Source organism: Neolamprologus brichardi, chromosome 5 (genome assembly GCF_056152115.1).
Source record: "Neolamprologus brichardi isolate AB-2024 chromosome 5, ASM5615211v1, whole genome shotgun sequence".
NCBI lineage: Eukaryota > Metazoa > Chordata > Actinopteri > Cichliformes > Cichlidae > Neolamprologus > Neolamprologus brichardi.
In genome coordinates, this window is record NC_142108.1 from 4835531 (window position 1) to 4848643 (window position 13113).

At 41.5% G+C, this 13113-nt stretch overlaps 1 protein-coding gene across 2 annotated transcripts in view; it reads left to right on the forward strand.

The window, feature by feature from the left end:
- Positions 1 to 2861: 2861 nt before the first annotated feature.
- pdzrn3b (PDZ domain containing RING finger 3b) overlaps positions 2862 to 13113 on the forward strand; it is a 102166-nt gene continuing 91914 nt past the window's right edge. The window contains exons 1-3 of one of the 2 annotated variants that reach the window (XM_087840519.1): positions 2862 to 3713; positions 10993 to 11079; positions 12925 to 13032. In XM_087840519.1, the coding sequence (XP_087696645.1) occupies positions 3000 to 3713; positions 10993 to 11079; positions 12925 to 13032 (909 nt within the window). In that variant the 5' untranslated portion in view covers positions 2862 to 2999. The remainder of the gene's footprint in view (positions 3714 to 10992; positions 11080 to 12924; positions 13033 to 13113) is intronic. The other variant, XM_087840520.1, reaches the window with a different exon arrangement.

The window sequence follows — 13113 nt, forward strand, 5'->3', positions numbered from 1 at the left end:
GATTACTTATTGTTGTATTTTTGTCTTGTTTGCTGTATAAACCCTTATCTTATTTCTGCTGATGTACATTTATTGATTTCTATCTTTGCTTGAACTTCCATGTCTTTTTTTGGTTGTTGTTGTTTTTTGTTGTTTTTTTGGCTAAATTAGAAAGGTTCCCTGCTTCCTGTCTTTTTGCTAAGCTAACCCGACTCTTAGCTGTAGCTTAGCCCAGAGTTGCATGACAAAATCTGCTGCCTGCTTATTTTCTTATTCTCATAAGAATGGGTATATTTCAAAAACTATTTCTTTATATAGGAATTAGGGCCACAATAGAGGCAAGCAAGTGTAAGCTTGGGTTTTATCTCCCAGCACTATTTTAACCTGGAGGCCTGGTGGGAGCATTCAGGCCCAGTCTGTCCTGATGCTTCACTCACAGTTTAGCTTGGAGGAGTGGGATTAACTCTTATCTCCACAGGGATGAGGTCTGTCTTTTGGCGCAGCCTAACATGGACTCGTTTAAACCGCCCCTGTTGCCACTTCACATTCACAAGCATTCCTTAGCAGACAAGTCCCCCAGATAGCAGCTTCTTTAACATACTGTACCATGAAAATTCCAGAAGTTGAGCTTGCTCCAGCTCCGACAAAAGCCCATACAAACAACTGCTAATTTATTCTCACTCCATTTTGAGAGCAAACATTCCTGCCAGTGAGGCAGACCAAACAACCAGCTCTCACAGTAAACATCCACGCACAGAAGGGCAGGTTGTTTGTTCCCGGACTGAAATAATAAATCACAGCCTGTAGTTTGGTCCACAGGTTGAAAACCCCGAGCGTGGCCGGCAGGTTGCTGGTTAAATTCTGCAGAGTTCCGAGCACAGGATTTAATAGCAACCTCAAGCTCCAAACTGTGAAATAATATATGGCTTTATACAGCTGATGTGTAACAGCATGGGAAAAAAAATCCAATTATTCTGTGAAAACTTGCTAAAGAAACGGTGCTAAAGAAAAACCCCAGCCCTCTATTTTTCATTTCTCGTCCATTCATTTTTCCACATCTGTCTAAACATTTCTTAACTCAAAACGCATGAAGTGTATTAAAGATGATCTTTTTTTTTAAAAAATGAAGTCATGACCTGAAGAATACTGGCTAAAAAATATACAATATAATCATATGCTATAATATATACAGTACAAGAATCTTCTAGGTTTTCTGCACAGGGAGTTTTTATTCCACTCCATCTAAGCCATCCCATAACATCAGTGTAGGATTACCCACGAGCTCAGACTCTCTCTATCACGCGTTGTCCATGAAGTCTTTGATAAGCCCGTGTTTTTAGTTCTGGATAACGCACATATGGAAAGGTTTTATTGAGCATGGCATTGCATAAAACTGGATTTCCGAAAGAGGAGGCAACCAGTAGGAATGGTTATCTAATCACGGCAGGGTCAGGTCCGACAGTCTGCTTTAGCAACAGAGGCTATTCTTTTCCTTCTCTAGGGGAAACCAGTGTGTCCACTGGAGTTTACATTAAAATTCAAACGCATTCAGAGCTACATGCCCTCCTGCTGGAAGTGGACTCAGATCAGAGTGTCAAAGTGGTAAAACAATATCGCGCTTTCTTTAAATAAGGCCTCTGGTGAGAGGTGTGTTCAAACACGAATCCCTCGACGGCGCCTCAGATATTCATTGTCATACCTCGCATTGTGATCTGTGTTGATTTCCCCAACTTTTACTTGATCTTATCCCCTCTTAAAGTGTGTTGTAACTTGAAGTCTCTCTTGTGGTTGTACTGGGTAATGTCCTTCCAAAGATGCTTGTTTTCACAAGTGTTGTGCATGCCTGAACGCTCACCCTCTGTGTGGTGAGTAACATTCATAAACTAACATTTATGAAATGAAATGGCTGTTTATCCTCTAAATATACAGGCGTAGACTTTATAGGTTTATGGGATTTTATAAAGTATTGTATCATTGTTTTTATATAACATTTGAATGATATATTCTGTTTGTTTTTTCTTTTTTAAACAATTCAGACTTTGTATATAAGTAAAAAAAAAACCTAAAGGCATTGGTAGGTGAACTCATAACCGCACAGTTACTCATTATAGTTCTTTATAATTCTTTGTATTGTTTTAAATGATCATTTATTCTATTTACCTATTTTACATGGGATTTTTTTTTTTTTGCTGTTTGGAGTCACGGATAGCAAAGGAAGAATGTAATCGTATATAGGAAAACATGTTTCTTTACTGTGCATATGACAATAAAACTTTTAACACTCTATTTTTTGCAGAAATAAATAGAAATAAATAAGAAAAATTATATTTTCACTGGTTACATGGATAAACAAATGACATCTCATCTTTATTTCATTCTTCTATTTGAAAAGAAATGCGCAAGCTACTTTTTATCCCAGTGGCTGAGTACTCTGTGCGCAGTTAATAGAGTAGTTACGGCAGAAAACTTTCGGAATGTCGCCTTCACTGACTATCAGAAGTGTAGATTTTAAAAGCTGAAGTCACGCAAACGAAGTGAAGATGCGTTCGAATTTGATGTTTTTCATGCACAGATCACCTGTAACTTGCTCCAAATGTAGAAATAAAGGCTGAATTGTGACGGAATAAAAGAAGTTTGCCGTTTCTCACACTTTGGTTCAGAAATTGTTGCTTTTACGTGTCATAAACGGCCCTGAAAAATTGTCACCTTTTCCTGATTTCACCTTTTTTTTTGCAGTTACAAAAAAAAAAATTTGCGTGCAAAGGAAACGAAATATATTTATTTTTCAGGGTGAAAAACTAACTTCTAACTTCAGAGGGTTCGCGTACGAGGCGCTCCTGAAGGCACCAAAAAGTCTCGGTCAATTAGTAGAGTTTAGACAGTGAGGAGAGCTCGGAGCAAGTAGGTCTCGGCGAACGCTCCACCAATGACCAGCTAAGAGAAAAACGCCCCACTGCTCCTCCGACTTAGATCTGCGGGGGTGGGGAGTCCACAAGTTTGACTCTGGATTTAGGGAAACCATGGGATTCGAGTTGGACCGCTTCAAGGGGACTGTGGACCCGGATTTCAAATGCAACTTGTGCAATAAAGTCCTGGAGGACCCGCTGACGACTCCGTGCGGTCACGTCTTCTGCTCCGGCTGCGTGCTGCCCTGGGTCGTCCAGCAGAGCAGCTGCCCGGTCAAATGTCAGCGGATCTCCACCAAAGAGCTGAACCACGTCCTGCCTCTAAAGAACCTCATCCTGAAGCTGGAGATTAAATGCGATAACCATACGAGGGGCTGCGATGCCGTGGTGAAACTGCAGCATCTGGCCGAGCACGCCGAGATGTGCGACTACTCCCCGGCGAAGTGCAGGAACAGAGGATGCAGCGAGGTGCTCAACCTGCGGGACGTGGATGCTCACATGCGGGAGACGTGCGACTACAGACCGGTGGGGGTTTGCGAGAGCGGCTGCGGGCTGATGCTCACCCAAAAGGAGCAGAAATCAAATGGCCACTGCTGCCTGAGAGCCCTGAAGGCGCACAACAGCGCGCTGCAGTGCAGAATGATCATCCTGGATAGGGAGTTCAAGAAGCAGACCATAGAAGCCAACAAGAGGGAGAAGGCTCTCCTGGCACAACTTTCCGCCGTGCACAGCGAGCTGCAGATGACAGCGCTCAAGTATCAGAAGAAATTCACAGAGTACAGCGAGAGGATCGACTCCCTCACCAAGACCGTGGCTTTCTCCTGCAAGGTAAGCAGGAAAAGTTTTTGCTCTGAGTGATTCCCAGTAGCTTCTCCCTGCTGTCATGCACAGTGTGACGCCTGGAAAATCTGTGTTCTGTGAGAATAAAATAATTCCACTGCAACTTAAAGTTGATCCTGACATGCACTGCGCATAAGGCAATTGCCTTAAGGCCAACTTTTATAGGCTGTAAAATATCTTCCTCAGCATGTTTTTGTCGGCACTATGGGAGTTCTTAAAATGTCACTTTAACTGGGCCTCCTTGTTGTTTGGGTGGCTGCCTTTTTGTTTAACTTCAACCCAACTGGAAAAGGAAGTCAATCTTGTTGGCGATTCTGCTTTTTCCTTTTTTTCCTGGTGTTTCCAGGAGAACTTTGTGCCTTGGCTGCCTGCTTTGAGACATGGATGTCAGCTGTGCCTCTTGGCCAGCTGGCAGTAAATGTGGGGTGGGGGGAGGGCTAAATATTTACTGCAGTTCTGTACACAACAAGAACCAGGTTCCAGTTATAATGCCTCACCCCCTCACAGCATGCTTGTTTGAGGCTTTTTGTCATCGGATGTTCGCCCTTTCCCCCGAGACCATCATAACAAATTAGAATCAGGGCTGCAGCAGAGTTGCTGGCACCAAAGTTGAATGAGCTAGTAAGGGCTTATGAGGTCCCGAAAGGCCTTAAAAACAGTAAAGCCTGATCTGTGCAAGGCCCCTGCGAGGGGGGGGATGTGGCTGAGGAAGAGCTGATGTAAGGATGTTTTATGGTTCAAATTTATAAACCCAGTGGCCCATTATCAACATCATAAAGGATGCAGGAGTTCATAAATCTGGTAATGAATTGAATTAGTGTATGGTGCTTGCACTGCTGCTGGGATTAGCAAATGGGAGTGGTCAGGGTTTTGTTTTAGAGGAGAAATAATTATTAGTAGAAATATGGATGAATGGGATGTGCTTTTTTAAAAAAATAAATACACCCTTTTTATGTCCCAGAAGTTCTTTAATAAATCACCTATCAAAGATTTCCCTCTCTTTTGCTCCCCCTGCTTTTGCTGGGTGCTTTCATTTGTTCATTATGGGCTCAGCTCCCAGTAAAATGTGTTCTAGTAGACTGGTAAATTGCGCATCAAATGTACCGATGCAGGCAAATCGGGAAATCGCTCATGCTGGTATAAAGAAGCTTCCTGGGCCTGTAGCGCAGCAAGTTATCATAGCTCATTTGACAGCGGCATCTCAGTCCTGCCATTGAGCTCTACATTAAGTGTGTTATTGCCATTGTGGCTGTGCTAACACAAAAACAGAAGGAATAACGTCTGCACTTGAGGCATGCTTTGAACATATGTATGAGATACAGGAATGGTTGAGAACTCTTCTGAGGATGAGATTTAATATCTGTGGGTGATATTGCAACTCGTTAGAAAGAAAGAAAGAAAGCTCTTCTATCTCGAAAGGCCTTTCATTGGATCCAGTCAAGCAGTGAACAGGAATGAGGTTCTCTCACAAATGTGAATATGAACTGGGATTAGCTGTTAGAGGCAGTCTGTCCAAAAACTTTGCTCCCTTTTTTTTTTTTCCTCATGATTTCAGTAATCAAGAGCCTAATTACATCAGTGTGTTATTGGTAATTTCCGAAAAGGGATATTTTGACGTGCCAAAGCAGCAAAAGCCCAGGTAATGACTTGTCTGATGGGCCTACTCCTTTGAAGCCATGCTAGTGAGCCAGCATTCACAATACCACGGACCTGGAACGCGCTAAATGGAGTGCATCCAATGCGAGGTGCATTTCACAATTCAAAAGATCATTGGGGAAAAAAGGTTTTAATGCAGTTTTATGACATGCAGTATTATGCAGAAGTCTCAGGCTTCCTGATATTTTTTATATTTTAGGTTATATTAAGGAAGCCACACTTTCTTGCAACCTTTGTGGCATTCTTCTTTTTTAAAGCGGCTTTTGGCACTGTCCAGGCTTTGTAAAGTTTTCTTTGGATATTTGCGGTGTTTTCACTCGGTTTCAACTCTGCACTTGACCATTTTCAGAGATTTTGAAAGTAGACAAAGGGAGAAGTGGGAGGCCTGTTAAACTAACCAAACAGCAGCTGAAAATCATGTCTCAGTGGAGGGTGGCATTCTTAAGGAAGGGAAACGGGGACGAAAGACTGAAGTATGCTAAATTACACAACTGAAAAGCTGAAAATCATCTTCTGGGCTGTGGAATTCAGATTTGAAAATCTTGTTTCAAATTACTGAAACAAAAATAAAAGGTCAGGAAAGAGGTATAACAGTGAGTGTCGGTAGTTACCTGTAAAACACCTGGGGACTCCGTCATGGTTTGGGCTGCATCTCAGCTGGTGGTGTTGGAGATCTTGTCGAAATTGATGGAATTATGAACTCCAAAAAGTACAGTCAGATTTTGATCAACCATGCAATACCATCTGGAAAACATCTGATTGGCAACAACTTAATTTTTCAGTATGACAGTGTTCCCAAACACATACCTGGATAGAAAAACAGACTGTGGAACACTGTCAGTCATGGATTGGCTTGCTCCAAAGCCCAGACATCAACATTACTGAAGCATCTTGACAGAGAATAGGACAAAAGGCAGCCAACATCCAAAGAAGAGCTTTGAATGTTGTTCAGGGAGCCTGGAGAGCTAGTTCAGGGTGTGCTGAAGAATAAAGGTGGTCTTAGCAAATTCTAGTTTTCAAGCTCGTTAGAATTGCACAAACTCTGTGCTTGCCTTATAAACTGTTTTCCTGTATGTTTGCACATGTTTCAATAAATCACTGCCTCCTATTTCCCAATGTCCTAGCAAACAGAGTGTTGGCTCAAAACTTTTGCTCAGTACTGATCATCAGATCACTACCAAAGGATGAATGCAAGTCCATTGTTACAGCTGACTGGCAACTTACTTTAGCTTAGAGATTCCACCACTCCTCAACTTCAATGTTTTTTAAAGCCAAAAACTGGGAGATGAGGAGTAACTGACTGGTATTTAAAAGAAAGATTATTTAATACGAAATGCAAGAAAGACAAATAAAACTGATGGAAAATCAATGAACAAAAAGCTCAGATCTTTACTGTGGTTCATTGCAGGGCTGTTAGAAGTGTTGGATCTGTGTTTTTGAACCAAGATCCCCTTTGGCGGAAGACGACAGCATTAAAGGTTCTTGATCTAATAACAAGTGTCTTTTAAAATCACAAGACATCAAACTGATTGATCCTGCATTGAATTTGATTGGAGTAATTGTGACCTCAAACTGATTAGGCTAATTGTGGACTTTTTTTTAAAGCAGGGCTCTGTGAGATAGCTTAACAGAATAATGGAAGCTATTAGTTATTTCACAAGCGTGGCTATCAATTGAACATGACAGATCACATTAACAAAAGCCATCATGTATTCAATGAAGATGCCCATTTCGTCTAATAAAAATGCATTAGGCTGCTGGTTCCTTTGTGTATATACATTAGCATTGAGTGATAATCCTTGTCATTGATTTGAAATAGACTTCACTACCTCATTAATGGGGTAAACTGCCCTACATTTACAAGGTCACCGAGTTTCTGTCTCTTGACCACATGCCAGTAGTTTATAAATCAATATGTTCCCTTTTTGTTCTGTATTACAGTACCTACACTATAATTAGGTGAACTATATTAAGAGTTAGACAGGGGGAAGGCAGCTTGATGGAGGACAGACTCGGAAAGTGTGACGAGTGCTGAGGTGAAGGCTCACCGTGAGTTTGCCAAGTCACAAGTGAGCAGCAGACTAAAGTTTCACTGCCAGCGTGCCACTTCTTACCTCACCAATAAAGTTTTGTTTGTTTTTTCTCCCCACGGAGCTTTTGTTTACTTGCTGTAGCGCCCATGTCATTGTGTCTCCACGGTTTTGTTTTGAATTTGTGGTGTTTAGCACATCAGTTTTTCTTTTTAGTCTTTAATATAACTCAAGCACACCTGATGTTTTAGTAAATTTGCAACCTCATCCTGAAGACGTTTACTTCATTTTTGGGGGGTTGGATCATTGTTAAGAGTGTTTGCAGATGTGGTGAGAAGGGAAGAGAGGGGAAGGGGAAAAAAAAAGAAAAGCTTCATAATTGTTCATTTTAATGGTTCTTGTGGATGAAATGTGAAGACTAGTTTGTTTTGAGGCCTGTGACACATTCAGCATAAGTGAAGAGGATGGAAAAGCCAATTGCGTTGTACCTTCTTTTCATTTGTCATATTAATTCCACTTTGTCTCAACAAGCATAATGCCCAACTGTCTTCTTGTTGACAGCGACGGCTGTAGTTCACTATAATTCGGAAGCATGTGCCACTAATGCTGTCGTGACAGAAGCGCACATTCCTGCAGGGCCAGACTTGCACATGCTGGTGCTTTTAGGCTATATGGCAGTCAGGATGCTGTACATGCCAGTAATATCTGCTTTATATTTAGTCTCAATGTTTCGCAGAATACTGGAGCGGCAGCTGAAATTATGTTACCTCATAGCTGCCCTCTAAGTCCTCCTTAAAAAAACAGATTAAGGGCTGACTCTGCGAGTTTCCCAGAGGTTTTCATGTCATGTAGCTTCTGAGTCAAGAGGCCCGCTGGTGTATTCATTTACATAGGACAACGGTTCGTGAGAGAGCGGTTCTCTTCTTTGACCTGGTCATCATTTCAGGCTGGGTGTGCTGGCTAAGCCCTGGAGAATGGTGAAATTTGAAGAAGCTAAAGTAACTTGTTACATTACAAGATTCCGGCCATTAGAAACTACATACCAGCTGTTATGTTGTAGCAAAAAATTTGTACCATCTTGTGCTCATTTATATTGTCCAGAAGGTGTGTAACCCATTGTAAATTTACCTGAGTTTGTCCACTTTAGCTCACTGCCTAACAGGTTGATATAGGCAGCAGTTTGTCCACCACCTAACTAGAAAGAAACTCGCTTTTGCTAGTTTTGCAGTTCTGAACTGTAGCACCAGCACCAGCATCTTAGTCCTCCTCAGCAGCGATGCTGTGGAGCTGTGCTTAGCTTGCAGGTACTTCTTCAACACGAGGAATTGAGCTTCGTAGTAGCTGACAGACTCTTATTATCACCCTGGGTCAGGACAATGCGAATACTCCAACTGTGTAACTGCAAATCTCTCTGCCATCTCACTAAATGACCGTCACATGCTGACCGGCTCAATGGCCAGATTCCACTCTGCACAACAAAAGGAGCAGGGAAATGTTGGAACACTTCAATAGCAACCAGTTCCTTCATTGGAATAAAATGACAGTATTTGAATTACAAAGCTGACCTTTTGACTTTAAAGTTACAACGAACAAGTAATCTGTATACTTTGATGCTGTAGTTCATATGTTACACCAACACTGGCTAGCACTGGATTGGCATTTTTTAAAAAATGGTTGTGGGCCTGAGACTGAAGTTGTCTGTTTTTAGTTATGCACAACTGTTACTTGTAATCAAATCATTTATGATAAGTAATTCAGAGTTAACTTGAATAATGACTAGCTTAATTTGTAAACGGACTGGTACTTGTGAAGTGCTTCTACTCTAGCTGAGCACTCAAAGCGTTTTCTAGTACAAGTCTTTATTCATTCATTCACACATATACATACACATAAGTGCTTTGCCTAAAGCCATGTCCACACTAATACGTTTTCATTTGAAAACGCATCTTTTTCTCTCCGTTTTGGCCTTCCGTCCACACTGAGACAGCGTTTTCGGTCAAGGAAAACTCAGCGTTTTCAAACCCTCGCCAAAGCAGATACATTTGAAAATGCCGTTTTCGCGTTGCAGTGTGGACAGTGAAGTGAATCCTTTTCGAAAACGATAACCCATTTTAGTCATGTGATGCAGTAGAGGTGGGAATCACCATACATCCCACGATACGATATTATCACAATACTTAACGCACGATACGATATTATTGCAATTTTTTAAAATATTTTGCAATATTCAGATTCTGTACATAAAGGTAAACTTTATCAATATTCATTTTATCTAATAACAAAGTCTCGCACTCAGTCTTTCTCTCATTTCAGTTTTATTGTTGACAAACTTGAACGGTTTGTATTACAGTCTAGTCCAACTTAACTGAACGCAACCATCTGGTACAATTATAGCTATTCTGAACTATGCAGTTTATGAAAACTATGCAGCCCCTTCAGCAACTGAAGAATTTGAAAGTAAATTAAAACAAAATATAATTTTGCATTAAATAAAAAAGTTTTACACTTAATTAAAATAAAACATGTCTTAAATTAAAATAAGTAAACTATCATGTTTATTTCTCCCAAAAAAAAGTTAAACACATTTGGACAGTGAAGGAATGTCAGGATTCTTGCTCAGAAAAAGGATCAACATGCTCTGAAGTCAGAGCACAAAAACCTTTTTTGTAACAAAATATCGATTTCTGCTGTCCCTGTATCGATACATTATTAGCAAACAAAATATCACAATACTACACAGTATCGATTTTTTCCCCCACCCCTATGATGGAGTCATGTGACCAATTAAACAAAGATACCGGAGGGCTAGTGTGGATGTAGCCTGAGATTCGCGCACTCACACTTTGATGACACATTGGGGGCAGCTTGAGGTTCAGGGTACTTTGACATGCAGATTGATGGACATGCATATTCCAGCAGCTGTGGCAGACTATGTAAAATTACAGAGCGAGGTTGGTGAGTTCCAAACGTCCTCTGGCATTAACACCAGCACAAAAATGGTGCGCTGGGAGCTTCATGGTGTAATGTGTTGGCGGCCCGGTTCTTTTGGCCATGTGCTGAACTTTTTACACATAAGATTTCCTTTAATAGTTACACAGCAGTAGCAGTACCATAATATGCAAAGATGTCTAACCAAAAGATTCAAGGAACTGCTGAAAAGATCTGGCTACTAAGCTAACAGTGTTTGTTTGCTTTCTGCTATGTAGTGAGTATTTGGCCATTTTGAGCAGCAAGTGATATTTTCTTTTGAAGAAACCATGCTTAGCTGGATGTTAATGACAAACACGGCATGAAGAGAGTTTATTGACAGCAGTCAATAGTTTCTTATTTTGTTGTTGGGCTACCACAGAGAATTAGGAACATCTGTTTGCTTGCAGCAGTTGTAGCTGGTGAATACAACCTGAAAGTCAGACAGATGCTATCAAAATACGGGTACAATATAGCACCTGTGTTTTGAAAGTTTCACTCTTTTAATTTAAAAGAATAAAAAGGTTAATTAAGATTAATATTGAGTTGTTGTATATGTTGAATAACTTCCTGCCATCTCTTTGCTCACGTGTGTCTCTCCTGTCTGTTTGTAGGAAGACGAGACTAAAAGCGTGACCGTTGTCCTTCTTCGTGAGGGCGGCTCTCTGGGTTTTAACATCATAGGAGGAAGGCCATGCGTGGTAGGTTGAAAGCTGAGCAACTTGGAGGTTCCATCTCCCCCACCCCCTCCCCAGTGATCAGCCAAGTGTCAAATGGCAAATAGTGGAAGTACCACAAGCCTCCTCTGTGCTGACTGCCGCAACTTAGACAGTCGTGCATGTTTTTCTGTTTTTTTTGACTGTGGATAGATGGACCGCATCTATCAAGTTTATTGTGTTTATATATTGGTCTGGTTTAGCGGATTTGGCATTACAGATTAAAAAAAACTATAATTACTTTTATGGGAGTTAAATCTGGGATTATGGCTTCCACCACAGTTGTTTTGTCTCTAATTGAGGGGATTTTGGTGGTGAGGTAAACACAGAGGAGAGGAAAGGGTCTTTTAAACCCAGACTGAACTTTTCTCAGCCGCTTTCTGCCTCGAGGCCCCTGAAGTTAAAGTCATTAATGATGCCACGCGCTCTGCCGAGTGACGGGTTGGAAAATATCTCAACGCTGGCATCTCCCATGCACGGAGCTTCTTTCTGCAGCCGAGGTCTTATTGAAACGCCGTATCTGTTTCACTTCCACTGTTGCAGACTTGGTTTTCCACAGCCACAGTGACGCACTTTTCAGCAGTGACATAGATTATCGCAGTAAAACTTTTTATAGCAGGAAGCTATAAAAAGATCGACATTTAACCGTAGATTCGCTCGTGGAGTCGCTGTGACAGAGCCATGCATCAAACTTGTACGACAGCGGAGATAATACTTGGCTTTTGCTTTCCTAGTGAGCCTCAAATCATCAGGTGGTGTAAGAAGCTACTCATTAGAATTGGAAGTGGCTAATATCCTAGCAGCCTTTGACATGTGTGTTTCATGTGGCTGTTATACTGGTATGGCATGGTGAGCGCAATCAACTGCCAGGTTTTGTGGTCTCCTAGATGAGCTTGTTTGTCTGCAGCTCATGTGATAGCGGTGAGGCAAAGTAGTAGTAGGCATGTTGTGGAACTTGCAGCAAAAGCACTGCAGTGCTAACACTGTACACGATGTCCCTGAAAGAGGAAGCAGACCAGAAATTATTAATTAGCATCTGTTCTGTAACTTCTGGGGTTTCTTTAAGTACCTAGTAAAATGTAGTTGTGTCACAGAGCCCAGCAGGAGTGCGGTACACATTTACATGTGGTTTTAAAGAGAGTGCTAACATAGCTGTTAACCCAGACTTAGCTCTGACTCTGGGGTCACGGCCACAGAGTCGGATGTAGGCTACTTCATGCCCCTACAGCATGTCCACATGTCAACATTTAGGCCCTTCTGTAGGCCAGGGTCAACCCTTTAAGGCCTGGGAAGCATGTGAAGTTAAAGCTTATCCCTGAGTCCACAAGGGTAGGGTTAAAAGGGCATTTCACACAAATTGCAAAAAGCCATATTTTTTCACTTAGTCTTGTTGCTGTTGAGCCTTCCAGATATTTTTGTTTTCTGTGTGCCCTGATTTTGAGATATCTGCCTGGAAATTGCTGCTGCCAGTAAAAGAAACTGCTGCCAGTAAAATTTTGTGGATTCACTGGAAATCTCCCTTAAATCTCAAGGCCAAACTAAATGTTGTTTATGTCATTTATAGGGGTGGCAGCAATAGTTTGCTTGGGATTTTTTTTTCTTTGTTATTTGGGTGAACTAAACCTTCAACTTTGTAGGCTTGCAAAGCGTTGTACAGACGCTCATGTGGTTTTGCCCACAACAACCAAACCCAGTGTTTCCAGTGTTTTTTAAAAGTACTTTTATTGCGCGATTTATTGAGACTTCTATAGGCTTTCCTTTCCTTAACGAGCCCTGTGAGCGCTGTGCTTCCATTAATCCGCTGAACATGCCTGCAATTTATTCCCGCAGGACGACAACGACAGCACTTCGAATGAAGGAATCTTTGTGTCCAAGATCGTGGAGAAAGGTCCAGCAGACAAAGAGGGAGGCCTTCAGATCCACGACAGAATAATAGAGGTATGTGTGTCCTCCTCTGTAATGCTTCATGTAAATGGGAGGGGGGGAAACTACTGATGTAATGACTGTCTGCACCATAAA